Below are 18,545 nucleotides of genomic sequence, written 5' to 3' on the forward strand. Positions count from 1 at the left end.
TATTCTTATTATTATTTTAATATATATGATCTGCTCAGTAAAACAGTAAAATATAAGTATGAACTTACCTGGCGCAGGAAATAAATTTGTATATTTCTCGAGGTACTTATTCTCAAGGTTTTCAAAAAATAGTTCGCCTGTGTTCCTTCCTGGAAAAAATGGAAAAGTTTTTTCCTTGAGTGAAACAGATTTGGAACGCTCATCAGACGCGTAAAACTGATTTTCCTCTGGCTCACGAGAACAGAAGCTTCCTTTACACTTTTTATCTATTTTTCTCGGCAGATACTCCTAGAACTGGTTCACAGTTTTGAGATAACACAAGCCCAATTAAAAAACAAGAACCCTGTATAAGAAGCCTTCAATGTCGCCAAATGTTGAGTCCATAGTGTACAACATGTGAGCTGCAATATGCGGTGTAGTGGGATATTGCTCAAGATCGACCTTCCGATCTTCGAAAACATCAACTTGCTGAAGGTAGCCCTCCATATCTTTGATTCTCATTTTGTTGAATGCCACTTAACTTGCCAAAGAAAAACTGGACAAAAATCTTCCTCCGCAGAAATCACAAACTAACCTTAGTGACCACTCGAAATTCTTGAAGCGCCTTCCAATAATGTTTTGAGAAGGAGCAGTCAAACATCCCATAACAGTGGTGAGTATAATCCTTTCGCATCGCTTTTATGCAAAACTTTTTGTGTCATGTAAATATTATGTCAAACACAAGGAAGAGTGTTCCACCTGATTTTGTCTAATTTTTTAACCAACTCTGTGATGTTTGGAAATCTTTTGAATGCCTAGTCACTCTGGTTCACACTAGTATTAAAAAATGGCGCAACCCCAGGGTCACACGTGCATGTGCAATTCTGCCCAGCTCTTGAGCCTGTCCTTGTGCTCATTTCAGAGCAGTTAAAACTTATTGAATTAAACAGAAGCTAACCTGAAATAAGGAAAAACACAAACATAGAAAAAAAAGCTTATAAGCAACAGCTAACGCTTGTGCCTGTACTTATCAAACACATGCGCGATTTTTCTCGTGCACGTTTGCTCTTGCAATTCTTGTCATCCTTGTACTTATCGCACAAACGTAAACCAGCCTTAATGGAAACGTATGAATCGGAATACCTGGCGTTGAACATGCAATTTCTTACACTGTTCGGTCAGCCGCAAGATATTAACCCGTCATGAAGTTCGGCTTGTTAAATCTCGCCACGGCAAGTAAGTTTTGTTTGCAAAATAGAACTTGACCACAATTAGTTTTTATCTCGATGTAGAGTCAAGATCTTTGGCGTCAGTTAAGTTTCACAACTCTCCAGAAGGAAAGTAAGAAAACACTTGGTCAAATTCTGTAATCGTGCACCTTGTCATGATTTATATATTAATTTTTATGTATTTCTTCATTTATTTGAACGAATGCAAATGGCATGCCTTCTGCCGATTATCTCGTGGGTTAACAAATAAAGTGGGAAAATAGCGCGCGTCGCCCTCCCTTCACACCTTCCCAATTGTCCCAGGTTGTAACTGATGAGATGCAAAATCAACCAAGAGTCTCAAGGGCACTTAAACAGTTTCAATTTGTAAGAATAATTTATGTGTAAAGCATGATGAGGAGAGAAAAGTTGTATAGTTTTTAGCATGGACATAGTAGCCTGCTTCGTCTGTCTGTTTTGTTTAATGGAGCAAACATTCACTAGCTATCTACTTGAACGAAACGTAAAATCAAACATTATGCAAACTTCACATTCACGTTATGGAAATATCAATAGAATTACTGAATTATTACCACTTTCGTTTTCTTCTTCACGACTTGGTGTAACCAGGCACCAATACAGCAGCTCGCCGATATTGTAGAATATGTTAAGAGGTACCGGTATTGGATCATAAGCGTAGTATGTCTGAGTTGTAATCGCTCTTTGGAATGACCACTCCGTAAACGAGTTGTCCTTAAAAGAATGAAAGATATATCTGGAGTTACATTAACTAGAAATACGTGACTCGCAAAACCTCGCGAAGCTAGGGGTAGGTGTACAATTGATTTGTAGTGAAGATAGTACCAACGGCAGCTAGAAAATGCCAATGGTCTCGTTTTTTATTACAGCGATGGAGAGAATACTGCCTCTCCCGCAGTGTCACCTTTGAACAGCTGCACCCTGGTGAAATTGGTTTGACCACACCCACGCTGTGTGATGTCATTCCCATAGACTATGAGAGTGATACACTGTAGTTAACAGCACGCTAGGGATGCAGCGTTAGAAATGTGAAGGAAAGCGGGGGGGGGGGGGGGTGTGGCAAATCATGGAAAAAAATCGTGGAAAACCAACATTTAGGCAAAAAGAGTCCTGCGTTGGAAAGGAAGTACGAAAAAGTATTGCACCCTGCTGTTTGTGGAAAACTGACATATTTTTCCAGAAAGCTCCCCCCCCCCCCCCCCCTCACAATTGTAATGGTGCATCCCTTACCAGAAGGTTCTATAAATTGGATTGATCTCCTTATTCTTCACGGATTTGAGAAGTAGTCACTCAATAGAGTGTAAGCATTTAACAGAGCAAAATAATAGATATTATGGTATCTATTATTTGGTATTGTTTGGTATGGCGCAACGGTGTCCCTTTCCCACCAATCCTTTCACTCACAGAAGTGAGCCGCATTATTTTAAATGCTCGCTATAATTTCAGTACACTGTCAAGCATACAGGTAATAAGAATTAAGAAAATTAAAAGAATAAGGGGATAGTGTTTTGCTATGAAACCAAAATCTCAGGAATAAAATTACTTAGGAGAATTAGCTGTCATATGTTGGTAGTGAAAGGGTTGGTAAAAGTGTACAATGTTGCAAATGATATTTAACAGAGAGCTCTCAGAAGGTGGTACATCTAACCATAGCTTATGGTTTTGCTCTCCAACCCTACAAACACCCCCCCCCCCCTCCCCATACTCATCAATAAGTACAACATTTGTTATAGTTGGGTTTGTAAAAGTGTACAATATTTTGCAAATGATATTTAACAGAGAGCTCTCAGAAGATGGTACATGTAACTGTAGCTTATCTTTTTGCTCTCCAAACCCACTAACCCCCCCCCCCCCCCCCCATTCCTTCCATGCTAATCAATAAGTACAAGATTTGTTATAGTTGCAACTGCTTTATTTGCTTAAACAAAATATGTACATTGCAGTTGATTTGAAGTAGACAACTTTAGTTGGCAGTATGGGAAGTGATTGTAATTGAAGGGGTGCCTGGAAAAAAGCACTAAGTGACTTCTGATAAATTGCTAAATTTTCCTTTCAAATTTCCTAGCATTAGCTTGTGAAACAAAAGGAGAATTTCACCCTACATCAAAAGTCACTACGGGCCTTATTTTGCACACCCCTTCAATTATAACGGTGATGTAATTTTCTCTTTGTTATGAGTGCTCAGTGAATAGTTGTGAGGCAAGACTGAGGGAAAATTGACTGGATAAAAAATTACAATTTTTTTGGTAAAAGAAGTCCATTCCTGTGAGTCTCACCTCATGACTATTCAGTAGTGAAGTTGTTTTTACTGTCGCCTGGATATATAATTTCAAAAAAGTAGTAAATTACAAAAGTTATGTTTTGCCATTGAACAGCAATTTTGTTGTCACTTACCTTGCAGAAGAGGTTAGATTGTTAAGATTTCTCTTTATTCTACATCCATACTGGCAACACTAGCTGAGCTAAAATCTATGAAATAAATTTTATGCTGAAATGAACTCTTCAAAAATGCACTTTTCTTGTAATCACTCACCTTAAGAAGGAAAAAAATATGTAGCATTTAGATACTTGCTACATGAGATTTGAAGATGAAGCTTCATTTGTGAAATATGGGTGGTTGTTGATTGAGCAAATTAATGGCGGTTCTGATGTTGACGTGCGGTGACATCAGCCAGTTGTTGTAATCGTTCCTCTTCTCTTAGCCGTTGTTGTAATTGCTTGCTTTTAGCTATCACCTGGAGTCTTTGAAAGGACAATGGCTGTAGAACTACATTATCTAAAGAGCGTACTCTAGAGAGTGCAACAAAACTACATCCTGCAGCTCTTTCTGCTTTTCCTAGGTCAATAACCGCTGTAGATAATGTTTGGCCTAGCGACTTGTGAATGGTCATTGCATAGCTTAAACGAAGTGGCAGTTGCTGTCTTGACAATCGTTGGCCTTCAGTTTCCCATTCAAATAGGTGTGGGGGTATGGGGACGATCTGAGGGTGTGTGTGCAGGAAAGGTGGTCCTGTGTAGTGCTGAAAATCCACCAGTGCTGCAATAGGCAAACAGGGGGGAGGGCGCTCAGGATGGAAGATGAGGTCATGTACAACACCTGATGCACTATTACACAGTCCAACTTCCTGCCAAAGGTTACATGTAAGCATTACAGCTGCTCCTCTTGCGAGGAATATCACAGCCTCAAGACCTCCAGCATCATCTGATGTGGCGGCCTTTGCATTTCTGCCTGAATGAACAGCAGAGATGCGAGCAACTGGCGTTGCTAGTTTGCTAAGTTTCTCATAATTGTAGTTTGCTACACTTGCTTTGTCGAAAAATAACCGTGGGGCATCTGTGAAGTCGTCCATGTTGATGTGCTGTGGTGTACGTTCGCAAAGTTGTTGCCAGTCGCATTGCGTGCTCTGGCCATTTCGCATACGCATAAGAAGTTCTCGGAAAACTTCAGCCTGTGGATTATTTCCTGCCTGTCTAATGTTTTGCCTTAGCATCACAACCGTTTCAAAAAGAGTATATATTGAAAAACCATGTTGACCTAGAATTGAACAGGGCGATGTGGCATAAATAGGCTTGTCTCCAACAGGTGGCAATTGTGCGAAATCTCCAAGCAAGATCACTGAAATTCCTCCAAGTGGTTCATTAAGCTTACCTGTAGCCTGGCGCAGACGCTTATCGACCCAAGCCAATGTCCTCTGTCCGAGCATAGACATCTCATCAGTTATAAGGTAACGCTTGCCAGTGAAGCGAAGTTGTAGTCGTTGTAGTGCTTGTCCTTGCAAGTCAGAATTGTTGTGGTTACGCACTGGCAGCTGCAACGCAGAGTGTAATGTGCAGCCCTGAATGTTGTATCCAGCAATTCCAGTAGTCCCTGTCAGCTTACACTTATCTCCTAGAATCATCATTAATGCATTGATTAAAAATGACTTGCCAGATCCTGCTGTTCCTGTAATTATCATACGAAGAGGCTCATTCGGCGCCTCACTGTTGAGAGCTTCATGATGCATAGCCACTATGTTGTAAGCAAGGCGCTGATCTACATTAAGTTGTTCTGGATTAACAGGCTGGTGCTGTCTCCTGTGTACAACAGTTGGGTCTTCGTGTGCTTCATTTCTCCTTTTTGTGATCCAATTTGCAGAGTCACGAACTAAACCAGGAGGCATTGTCCTACCTGCTGTCGTCCAGTCAAAGTGGAAGTTTTGCTGAGTGGGGTTTTCTTGTGAGACACTTTGGTCATATTGTTGATTTAAGCGACACAGGAGCATCCTCTCTTCAGGTTCTTCTTCTTGCTGTGGCTCGTCATCTTCGTCATCATCCTCGTCTTGTTCTTCCTCAGTGTAACGTTGAGCTTGTTGTTGCTCTTGCGCCAACATGGGAATGTAATCTGCAGCATTGTCCATTGTAAGAAATGCATGGTAACATTGTATGTGAATGTCATCTGAGTCTTCAAGTCCATTCCAAGCAGTATTAACTTCACCAGACCATGGTTTGTATTTAATCAGCTGATATCTACAGTACTTTCCATAGTTCTGTCCGGATGGATTAGGGGAAAAATTGGGAAATGTTCGAATGATTACTTCTTGTTTACGACGTTTGAGCTCTCCTTTCGAGACATAGTAAGCTGAAGCAAATTGAACCAAGTTGAGATCAAGAATATTTGGGGTCTGTTCTTGCCAGTTAGCTCGAACAGAATAAGCATCAAGTACTGAAGGGTCTAATGCTTCATCGCCTTGATTGTCATTTTCATCTTGCCCTGTCCGAACTCTTCTACTACCATCTAATGACACACAGAGAAACGAGAATGTGGATGAGTACAATGGTTTTCCAAGAAGCAGGTGAGCTGTTTCTTGTGATCCTATGTCACGCTCTCCAACAACTTGGATCATTGCACTTCGCAATGCAGTTGTTGCCATGTCTGTGTCATGAAGCTTGTTTACACAGAGACTCAGGATTTCGGTGGCTGACTGGGATCTTGGTTCACCTTTAGTAGCATACTTAGCCATGTAGCGAATGCATTGGTCAGTATCAACAATGGCTTGAAGATCAACATTGGCTCTCCAGTGTTGTAGCATTACGCGGTTGTGGGAGTTAATACGACTGTCATTGCGTTTGGTAGTTAGGGTTACTTTAACTCGAGCTTGGGTTACTTCTTCAACTGTCAGTTCCTGGTCATCGCTGCCTGCTTTTCTGATCAGGTGGAAGTTAAGGGGTGTTTCTTCTTGACAGTCCTTTGGGAAATTGAAACGGCATGCTGGTTCCTGTCCGGGTTTCTTCCGAAGGCAGTATGCTGTACTGCATTTTGTGTGGCGTTCAACTGAATTGACAAGGGCTTGGTAGTCATCATTGAAATTTTGCACGTTTTGAATTAGTGAAGATGATGGATGTGGGGAAGGGACAACCCAGTTTTCCTGGGGAATGGCCTCATTAATTGTGGTTACTAACCAGTCTGCATATTTGATAACAGTTGTTGTTGCTTGATGTCCTGCTTCAATTTGGGGTTGAAAGTCAGCTGCCATCTGCTCATAGGTTGGTTGTTGTATTTGCAGTTGCAGAATCTGCTCTAGTTTCCACCCTTGAACAGCTGTGTTTACGGGGTTGCAAAGGCCTGGATCATTTGTAAGCTTTGCACAGCCATGTGCGTGTATACTGCCTCGCGCCTGCCACTCGAAACGATGCCACTTCCATTCTGTATGCAATACTCGATCTAGCCAAACATTAGAAAATTCATCCAGTCTTGAAACAAAGTAAGAATCTGTCAAGTGTGGATTGTCTATTACAGCTTTAATGCGAATTGAAGGTGTGGCATTGTTTGGCTCCTGTAGTAGTCGGTGTAAATCTGGCCAGTAGTTGTCAGCTGCACTGAAAGTGAAGAAAAAGGTGGGAGCCCCTTTTTGTGCAATGAGAGCTTTCAGTTCCTGGTAGCGTTGATACCAGTACTGCTTTGTTCCTTGAATCTTGGCAACGTAACGTTGAAGGCGATTCATGAGCTGGTTGGCTGACATCTGTCCTACCATTTGACGAAGTTCCTCGATTGTTAAATTGGCGTCTTCTGGATTTTGCGTGAGATAGATGCGAGCTTGGGACAACAGTTGATGGCGTTGTTTCATGTTGAGTGCCCAATAAGGAAATCGAGGGTGTGATGCAAAGCGCCAGGAAAAGGTTCCTGCTGTCGAACAGTCTACATACTTAATGAGGTGTTTGAAGCCTTCTATTAAAGAAACTTCTCGAAGGCGTGTTTTCTTCGTGGGATCTCCTTTTCCATAAGGGAAAAGAGTTGGAAATGCCATAGTAGCCAAACCCTCTGTACGAAATTCATTGATAGGATCACCATCATTGGATGGCCAGTCTAACGGATCTTCTCCATTGATTAAAGCCCTTATGGCATCCTGTTCTGACTGTTGAGAATTTGAGGAAGTGGGAGGAAGGAATGACTGTGCTGAGAATGTTCGTCATCATCATTGTTCTGAGATGTGTCTTCTTCGGCAGTGTGTTCCTGTGCATTTGGCTGTGGATCCTCAGCTGTAGGGAGATCTGACGGAACTCCATCAATGGGTAAACAGTGGAGAGCTTCATAGTCAATTTGAATGTCAGCATAAAAGGGATTGTTATCCTTCAGCCATGTGATTGCCTCAAGAACCTTCTGTCTTCTAACTCTACAATCTCTGTGTGTGTTGTCAGCTCCATGTTTTCGAATTATCAGGTAAGGTAGTTGTGCAACATTAGGAGGAAGTCTAGAGAGAAAACCCTGAATGTTTTGGGGAAGATTTAAAACATGTCCCTTATAACCCCTTTGTCCTCCATGTTTCCTATAAACACACATAATTGGGCAAGCTCTTGCGATAAGCATCTCCTCAATGTCAGTTAAGCCTTGTAATGCTGTTGGTAAACAATCCGGATCCATGTCATTTTCCTGGGAGAATAATTTGGGGTTTCCCTTATCACGCTTACATCTTAGGCATTCAAAAGTCTGAAGTGTTAAACCAGTGTTTGTTGGCCAAGCTTCCTTACAGGTTACACATTGTCGGTGTTCTAATTTGTTCATTGCACGGTGGAAATTTGCCATCTCAGATTGAACCCATTGTTGTTCATGTAAAGGCTGTTCTGCATTTCTCCACCCGTTGGAAAGATAGCTGTCGCGATTATTTTGATCTTCTACATGTTCTAGCCTCTCGGTCTCTCTGTACATAGCAGCATTTTGTTGAAGCAATTGGAGTCTGTTTTGTCGTTCTTCATTCGTTTCAACTTCTATTCTACGAGCACTGTTGTCACGAGCGATTTGTAATCTTTCATGTCTTTGTTGTTCACTTTCTGCTTGTATTCGTATGGACTGGTTTGTGCGAAGCGTTTGTAATCGCAATTCTCGTTGCTGTTCAGTCTCATTAATTCGTCGTTGTTCCTCGTTTGTCCGATGCGTTTGTAATCGCAATTCTCGTTGCTGTTCAGTCTCATTAATTCGTCGTTGTTGCTCGTTTGTCCGAAGCGTTTGTAATCGCAAATCTCGTTGCTGTTCAGTCTCATTAATCAGTCGTTGTGTCTGGTTTGTCCGAAGCGTTTGTAATCGTAAATCTCGTTGCTGTTCAGTCTCATTAATCCGTCGTTGTGTCTGGTTTGTCCGAACAGTTTGTAATCGTAAATATCGTTCCTGTTCGGTCTCATTAATCAGTCGTTGTGCCTGGTTACTTCGAAGTCGATGTAATCGAAGCTCACGTTCAACGGAGGTTTCGTTATTGAAGCGAGCACGAGTTAAATCTAACCTAAATTGCCTATCTTCTAAAGTTTCTAATTCACGCCTACCTTGGTTGTACTGCCTGTGATACTCCAATCTGCGGTTCCTCTGCTCCTCTGTTTCTTCCTGACGGCGGTGTCTTTGCTGAGCCAAGCGATGTTGTCTTTGCTCTGTGGTTTCCTGATGTCTCCTTCTTCTTCGCTGCTCGCGCTGATTCTGAAGTCGCCTTTCTCGTTGTTCAGGAGTTTCGTTGTTAAATCTCCCTCGGCGAATATGTCTTGTCCCTTGTGCTTGCTCCTGTCGTTCATTTGCATCACAATTTGGTCGTGTTTCACCAATAGTAAACACTTTTCACTCCTCGATGAATTACACGTTCGGCCCTCAATGAATAAACATGAGAGTGCGCCATTGTGACGCAGCGGTTTTCTTTTATAGAGTGACCAGTCCTAGCCGCTTTGACCGGTTGAAAGCGGTTCTGTTGCATAGCAACTACGAATTGCGTATGACGCCAACAAGTCTGACAACTTTCCCTGACGTCATTCATACTTTGTTTGCGCACTGTTGACAGGCAACAGTACGGACATCTTTAAAGATATAAACATATATAGACACATATAAATATATTTTCCGCTCGAATTCGCGCGGCTTAGCTCCCGAGCGCGGGCCTTCGGCCCGACAAATTTATTAACCTCGCTACGCTCGGGCCTTCGGCCCTCGCTTCGCGAGGAATTACCCATTACAATTATCCATTGAAGAGTAAAGGCTACTAAGATGGCCACCTTATCGTCTCCAGCTTACTGTACCCAGACTTGTTATTAACGATAAGACAACGCAGTTCGCCAATTAAGATGACACTTCTCAAAAGAGGAGGTATTTACCGTTATCAAATATCAGTTCATTAAAAAAATAATAAACAAAATATTTCATTCACATTCGACTTATTCTGCAACAAATTGCCCAGTAAATGAAGTTATTGTACATTAAACAATCAGGAATGTTTTTGTGCTCTCTGATTGGCTACTCAAACTCTGAATAGTACCTACTGTTCACCTTACAACCACCGCTTTCCTCGATTTCGCGGGCGTCTTTAGCCAATATTTTAGAAATAAGGTGACTACTTGGGAATGTGCTATACACAGGTTTGGTATGCACTAAACCAATAGGCGAGTTTCGTATTCCCGGACGTCCTGGGTCGAGCTTATGCAGGTGAAAATGGCAGGGAAGATAGAGATGCTAGAGCCATCAAAATTTGGCTCCATGGTTAAAGGAAAGTCATGGAACGTATCTTTCTCCAATTTGTTTACATTTTCACCCGCAATAGTCTCGCTTTCGTTCACTCGGCTGAGGACGTCCGGGAATACGAACTCGCCTATTATGTATATACGATGCACTACAGTATAGATAAACTGAATATGAAAGACTAAATTCTGTACCGATTATTACGGGGGAGAGGGGTATAGGGGAGTTGTGAGAGTCAAATGCCATTATTTACATCTGTTATGGATAATCCTTATGTAATAATTTTTTGTGTTGATAATTTTGGACGCCAAATCAAGATCACGTTATTTTAATTGAGTCAATGCTTGAAAGTGGTTGATTTTCTTTTACGTCATTGATTCGATCTATCTTTAGGATGAGTGCACTCATTATTAGTCTAGTATACTATAAGTTTCACTGCATGATTAACAATGACTGTTAATGATTGTTGTTGAGTCTTGTAAAATTCTAATAGAATTCTCTAATTCCTCTTGCTGATGTGATTTAATATCACCTTAAAAGTTGACCGTGTGTTGCGGCTACTGATATTGAATGCTGATAGAACTGAAGACTACAGTTGCCTAGACTTCGACTTAAGGACGATGCCGCAGCTAGTAGCTAGCTATTGGAATCCAAAAAAAAAAAAACAAATTGCGAGAATCATAATATTTATGCAGTTTTCCGAGATCACTTACCCCCAAATTGAAGCTTTTAAAATATCTCTGAAAAATGCTTGGTTATTCCCATTCTCTTTTTGGAATTCAATAGCCCTTGCTAAGATCTTCCTCCCGTTAAGTCAGAAACCGCACAAGAATTATACCTTTGAATAAGGTTTAGGAGGCACTAGGAAAGCCGAGTTTCGCAGACCATCCTGATATGCGCAGAACGTATGCGCAGGAACTAATGTCGGCACCTCCCTAACATGGCCTGGTTTGACGGGCTACCTCCCACGAGTCTATTGGGGTTTAAAAATATACCGTAATATTTAAACCATGATCGATTTAGTTCCTTACCTGAGTTCTTCGGAAAGCATCAGCTAGCAAAGCTATCAGCATATTGATGAGAAGAATCCCTCCAATGACAAGGAAAAAAGCAAAGAAGAGAAGGGCAAATACTTCTGTTGTAGTATCCACAAATTTAAAACGATCAAATTCGTTTGAGTGTCCCAGAATCGACCAACCCAGCTCTCTGAAAAACGCCCACCACCTGTTCGATGACGGGTACGGAGGTATAGAATGAGGAAACAGGTGTTAAAGGACAGTATCACCTATTTTTAGTGTAACTTTGAATAGAGTAAAAACGTATTTGTATCGATGGGAACATTAAAATAATGGTTCAATTATGTTAAAAATAACCCTACTAGGGCACAGAAACTAGTATCAATCATTTTTGTCTGCAGACAAGGATGGAAACGGATTGCAACCTGAAATAGTTGTCCAATTCTTTCAAGTTAACGTTCCCGCTGGGAATTTTAGAGAAAAAAAAATCTGAAAAAGTTATTCTTGTTTGTTCTTCCCAGGAGAAATCATTTCATACTTCCCTTCCGCTGCTCTAAGAGCGATTTCACGTTAAAAACCTGGTTCTTTGTCAAATATTTGAGCTGTTTTAGCCAACACACAGCAAAATCTCCATGAAAGTGCCTTTTTTAAGTGCACAGAAAAAAGCTGTGATTTGAACCATTGTATCTAGTTATATTGAAGGACGACGCATTTGTTTCAGCCCAGAAAACGGACATAGTATAAAGACAGGCGCAAGACGCATTATCCGTCTGGACGAACTATCTTCTGTTGTTCGTCAGTCTTGAACGGCATCAACGGAAAAAAGTTCGTCCAGACGCATAATGCGTCTTGTGTCCGTCTTTATACTACAGACAAATAACCGGACGAACAACAAATGTTTTGCCAAGTTCGTCCAGACAGGATAATACGTCGTCTAGTATAAAAACGGCCAGTTCTTTGTGTTTCAAGACCGGACGTTACGATCATTTGCAACAATGAAAATGCGTTGATTACGATTGAAAAGCAAAGTAAGGGCAATGTTCCGCCTTTGAAAATACAACTTGGACTTAATGCCCCTAGTTATTTATTATTATTATTATTATTATTATTATTATTATTATTATTATTATTATTATTATTACTATTATTATAATTATTATTATTATTATTATTATTATTATTATTATTTCAGTAACACATTAAATCTATCAAGTTTACAAGCCGAATGTACTTACGTATGTATGCCTTTTTCACCCATTTCTTTGGCGTGAAGTGATTTTTCAGCAATGTAGAATTTTGTCAAAGTAATGGAGAAAGCCGCTAAAATCACTAAGCACTGCAGCAAAACTTTAAGACCGTCCTTCAGAATTCTAAAAAACGCGATTTGAATTATTCCAAAGACTTTCGTTTGTTCCATTGGGTGACCAGTAGCTCTGATCGTGAGCAACAAAGCATTGAATCCATACATGCAACCAGCGATTGACAGTGCCCGGTTGTTCGCCTCTGATTCAGGAGTGACCATGGTGACTACCCTCACTTGAAATATCACCAAGTAAACTAGTAAACTTGAGAAGTCTAGGAAGTTCCAGCAGTCACTAAAATAATAAAAAAAAGAATCGTAATGTAAGTTCATTCCCGGAAGAAGCCAGGTCGTGTTTGATGAAATATTGGAAAATATACGGTACTGCCAGTTGGGATTTTCCAAAATGTTTCTGTTCTGTTAAAGATACTTGTTTGATTACACGGCCCCACGAGTTTCTAGATAAATTTCAATCTAACGTGTATAAATAAATTTACTTTACTTTTTTACTGTATATAACCTCAGCTCTACAGTCAGCCTAATTCCTCAATCTAAGTATCAATCTTTATTTATATATGATAACCAATTTTAAGTTAATTACACTGGACCGCAAGTATAGCAAAGGCTAATTTGAGGGCGGATAGTGAAAGAGAAAAAGAATATGCAATATATTGAAGAGACATAGCACACAAGAAAAACTGAAGCAGTATAATATAAGATCATCAAAAGTAATTACATTTTATAAAATAAATAAATAAATAAATAAATAAGTTAATAAATAAATAACTAAATATATAAATAACTAAATAAATAAATAACTAACTAAATAAATACATGCATATACACCGAATTTCGGCCCGAAGTCTTGACAGTTCAAAAAAGACCGGGGGCAACATTCTCCCAGAACGGTCCCGAGCAAGCTTGGTTAATACGATATTTCAAAAACTCATTAACAATTCATTAGCCCATTGACCTATCAAATGGTCGATAAAACATCACGTGCAGTGGTTTTAAAACCAGATAAAACCTCCTCCTTATTAGTATGCGGTGTTTAATGTTTTTCTCGTATGCTAATTTCCAACGTTCACAAAAGTGTTAAAAACTCTCTTGACACTCGCTTTTCCAGGAATCTTTTTGAAGAAGTTCAAAAAACTCGCAGCAAGTGATTCATCGGGTCTAAAGCCACTCGGCAGCGCCTAGTGGTTTTAAATCCCGATAAAACACTGCTGCTCGATCGTGTTTTTAACATTTACTTTTTCATTTAGTCAAAAGGGGGGGGGGGGGAGATATAAAGAAGAAACAATGACCCGATACTGATTGAGGACTACCAGCTGTTTCTAAGGGAAAACGAGATTTTTAAACCAAACGTTATGGAATATTAGCCATAACAGTGCAGAAATCAGTTTGAACCATTCAGATTAATGTTTAGTACAAAAAAAAAAAAAAAATCTGCCAAGCGTAACAGGCACCGTCAAGAAAGCCAACTTCCCATTTTCATTCAACTCACTTCTTTCGAAAGTAAACTGAAGCTGTGGATCTACGAAAATCTTTCAACGAGAAAAGATGGAGGTTAACAAATTGACTGAAGAAACGCTTTGTGGTCCTTAACACTTGAAAAATTAACGTCTGTAATGAACGGCTCGTCTGGCATGTCGAAACTCAAGTAAATGGCATAGTCGGCGTTTCGAGGTTGATCGGTGGGAACATTGCATCCACCAAACACGTGAGGTCGAGTCTGGTGGCCTAAATAGAACAGGTTTAAGAACAAGTTTAACCGGCTTTGTCATGAACTGGAATGGAAAACGATGAAAAATTAGCACCAACGGAGACGGCCTCAAGGGCGTTTGGGCTTGAGGAGTAATTGACCTAAAAAGCTGACGGAGGTCACAATAACCTTCTGAATTTTAAAAACGGAAGGAACCCTGACAGAATCATAATTTAGATCGCTTGAGCTTCCGGTTATGGACGCATTTCTGCTGCTTAGTACATCGGACATCTGGCGTCGTTGGCCCAAAGAAATTGATTTCTACGCATTTTATTGCTCATTTTAGTGTTCTTCTTCAGGTTTTGATTACTTTTCGGTCAAGTTTGGAGGCTGTAGTTTTGTCTTATTTTTATTTCATATTTTTCCTCTGTTTCGTTATTTGCCTAGCTGTACTGTTTTGTTGATTCTCGTGCGTGTGTTTACTGTTTCTTTTTCAGTGAATCGTAGAGTATACTGCTCTGGTAGAAGTAAATGTACTAAAGTTGCGTTCAAATCGTACGGAGTTTTCAATTTCAGTGGCTTTCTGAAGTTGTTGGAAAATCCAGAAAACTAAGATGGCCGTCGTTTAAAAACCATGACCTAATTTTTAGGTCAAATTAAATCATTACTTCTCGATACGGACTTGAAAGCAACATCCCATGGATGTGCTATTTACCCTCTAAATTTCATTGTCATAGCACTGAGACTCGAGGAGTTATGGACAGGCGAATTGTTCGTTGACACCTGTCACTGGTGCAACACTAGAAAGGACTACCTATAAACCAGGCCACTCCGGGTAGTAGTTGACGGATGGGAAACTGCTTACGATAAAAGGGGTCATGCCACAATTATGCATGCAAGTCGCACCTGGATGTTTGCAGTGAGATGAAGAGTAAACTATAGTCAACACAAATTAACTAGGCTTTAAGCTCAGACTGCTAAGCTGCTTTTACCATTTTAAAAAGAGCAACGTTGTGCGGACTGAAATTGGCTACAACTGAACTGTAACTTCGTAGGAAGAAACTATGACGAGCCAAGAGAGTATCTGCGCATGGCGCCTAAAGCAAGGAAAGTTCACTTTCCTTATCTGGTATCCCCGTGCAAGGAGTATCCTAAATTGTTGGACGTATTCTAGTTTTTGGACAGGAAGATGATAACTTTTAGACCACATGAAAACACTAAGGGGAGTGGTCAAAGGAACTACACTCGTACAAGACCCACCAAAGCAGAACATAAATGATGGCCTCTGACTGCACCCCCTTCCTCTGAGAGAAAAGCACGCAATAAAAGTATTTGTTGATCTGATACTCTACTTCAGCACACTATAGAAAGAAATCAAACTATAAAACTTCCACCTCACAAATTTTGGTGGATTGGTCACTGTTGTGGAACTAACATAAAGCCCTTACCTAAAGTATGTGGCTCTTTGTTGCCGAATCTGCTTTTGCTCTACCAGGAAGCGGCCAATGAAAAAAATGAAGACGGTCCACTCTAATCCATTCATTTCTTTGGTTGTTGGTTCCAAACAGAGGACAAAGTGTAGAGCACAAAGGAACAAGTAGCTCATTGTGTCACGAATAAACTTGTAGCGAGGAGACTCCAAGTAGTCCAAATATATTGCATAAGGAGGATCTGCCACGGAATAAAGAGCGAAGAGATGTGTTTCGCACTGGTGTCCAATACATCGAATTACAGAATACAAATTTCATTAAAACTCCCCAAAAAGAGCTTTTCGGTGTTAATCATCTAAAATACATTAGTATGTCTACTAGCGTTCTATCACGTAGGCTGTCCTCTTATTGGCTATGCTACTCACTATCTATTCTGTTGTACATAGTGAGTAGAGACCGAGTAGAGTGAGTAAGTAGCCTAACGGTAGGTGTGCGGTTTTCAACAAAATGGTGGCCGCTTCTTCGCGTTTTCGAAGTGTCTGTAAAGAGGATTTTGGAATCATTACAAGTCGAGGCGATTCCAGAGAAGACAAAAATTGCGACGAAATATGGAATGAAGATTTTATTACGGTAAGAAAAGGAGTCGAAACAAGAATTAAAAGATTTTATTCTTCAGTTACAACTTTTAAAATTAGTCGACAATCTATAATTTTGAAAACATCCAAAGTTGTGTTTCACCGACCCATTTTTTTTTTAACTTGGCTTCTAAAGGGTAGTTTTAAGCCAGTGTACCTTTGATTGTCATCTCACAATAAAAAAAGCTCGGCTCCTCGTTTCAGTTTCGAGCGAATGACGGTTTCAATCTAAAATCTTGAATGAAATGCAAAGGCGCGCACACAAAAGCCAATATAATAATAAACCGTGAACCTGTTTTGTTGTTTAGTTTCGGAGGACTAGTAGATTTATACTAAAACAATTAGATTATTCGTTCTCGACTTCAAGGCGTAATAGTTGATTCGGGCTTCGCCCTCATCAACTATCACGCGATAGAAATCTCGAGCTCATAATCTAGTTGTTAAAAATAAAATACGAAAAAAAAAATTTCAATAGGATTATGATAAGATAAAATAAGATAGAATACGATGAAAATTACAATAAGTTAACAAATACTACTGAGAAGTTAAAAATTCACTTAAGAGTTTCTTTCTTAATTTTCTTTTGAAAAAAGGAACGGATTCACATAACTTAATAGTATTATCTAAATTATTCCAAAACGAAACTGTTCGATGTAAAAAAGTCCTTTTTTTCCTGTAGCGCTCTTAAAATACGGTATGTTTGGAAGGTGGGTGTAATATACCTGTCATCATCCCTGTCAATCAACTTTACCGGCTATGACGTCACTAGACATGCTGTATTAAGTTGTGTTGCAACTAATCAATAAAGACACTTCTTTAAACACTCAATCCTGTTCGTTTAGTCTTAAGTTCATTACATGGTGTCAGAAGTGCTTAAACCTTTACATGGCCATTAACATATCCTGGGCAGCTCGACCTCTCCGACGAAAATCTCCGCGATTCATACCGCAAGTTTGAGGAACATTGGGACTTGTTCGAAAAGACAGAGCTTCGAACACGCTCCAACGAAGAAAAATGCGCCTACTTGTTACTTTGTGTTGGGGATAAAGGAAGAGAAATATACAAAACGTTGCAGCTACCCCTGAGACAGAAATTGATGCTAACAACCGAAGCGTGTGGAAAAGAACCACGGATGAATTAAAAACGGCCTTCAAAAGTTATTGCCAGCCGAGAAAGAATCTCACATTCGAACGACACAAGTTCAATACCAGAGTGCAGCAAGAAGGTGAAACGATCGACCAATATGTAACAGTCCTACGAACACTAGCGGCAACGTGCGAGTTTAGCGATCTAAGAGACGGACTTACTCGCGATAGAATAGCCTGTGGTATCCGCAATGAAACACTCCGAGAACGCCTACTAAGAATAGCAGACCTTAGTCTAGACAAAGCCATCGACATCTGCATGGCATCAGAACAATCAAAATAACAACTAAAGTCACTCTCTGATGGCAAGAATGCAAACATCGATCATCTGAGAAACAATAGAAGCAGCCAGAAGAGCTGGAAGACTCACACAAGAAATATAAACCCTTAAAGAACGTCACCTAACAGGAAAGTATGTGGAAATTGTGGAGGACAACACGCAAGAGGAGCCTGCCCAGCACATGTTAAACAATGTTCTAAATTTTCCAAGTGCGGACATTTCGCTCATGTCTGTAGATCGCAACAATTACAACAACAACCCCCCAATTCAGGAAACCAACCACGTCGCCCCAAAACAGGTCCACAAAGTCGACCTATACGGCAGTGAAGAAATCGACGACTACTCCGATCACAGGATTGACCACCTTACTGTCGACACAGTAAGCACAAGCAGCGAAGAGTATGCAACGTTCACCATATACAGTAAAGCACTCAGACTTAAGCTAGACTTAGGGGCGGGAGCGAACGTCATTGGCAGAAAAGATTTTTACAGTGTCGTACCCAAAAGACAGAGACAGTCGAAGTTAAGGCTCTCAACTACCAAGCTCACAGCGCACGGTGGACATGACATCCCAGTAATTGGCAAGTGTACACTCAAGTGTCAAGTAGACAAAAAGGCTGAAATCTTGGAGTTTCAAGTTGTGGAGAATGGAAAATCCGTACTTGGATGTACTGATTCCAAAAAACTACAGCTCATCACCTTTACTGTAAACGACAAACAGCAAGATGCAGAGGACAGTGTGATGGGAATGACAACAGCGGAGATTCACGAGAAATATGCAGATTGTTTCGAAGGCCTGGGACGCATCTCAGAACCCTATCACATCAAGATCAACAAAGATGCCGA

General features: G+C 40.4%; 1 protein-coding gene across 6 annotated transcripts in view; it reads right to left on the reverse strand.

The window, feature by feature from the left end:
* LOC146482396 (uncharacterized) overlaps positions 1-18,545 on the reverse strand; it is a 65,600-nt gene that overhangs the window by 13,937 nt on the left and 33,118 nt on the right. For all 6 annotated transcript variants that reach the window (XM_085107242.1, XM_085107241.1, XM_085107245.1 and 3 more), the window contains 5 exons: positions 15,658-15,880; positions 12,440-12,799; positions 11,220-11,412; positions 1,781-1,940; positions 69-149 (listed from right to left, as the gene is read on the reverse strand). In XM_085107242.1, the coding sequence (XP_084963368.1) occupies positions 69-149; positions 1,781-1,940; positions 11,220-11,412; positions 12,440-12,799; positions 15,658-15,880 (1,017 nt within the window). The remainder of the gene's footprint in view (positions 1-68; positions 150-1,780; positions 1,941-11,219; positions 11,413-12,439; positions 12,800-15,657; positions 15,881-18,545) is intronic.

The sequence above is a fragment of the Pavona decussata genome, unplaced genomic scaffold (assembly GCF_977016875.1).
Source record: "Pavona decussata unplaced genomic scaffold, jaPavDecu1.1 SCAFFOLD_46, whole genome shotgun sequence".
NCBI lineage: Eukaryota > Metazoa > Cnidaria > Anthozoa > Scleractinia > Agariciidae > Pavona > Pavona decussata.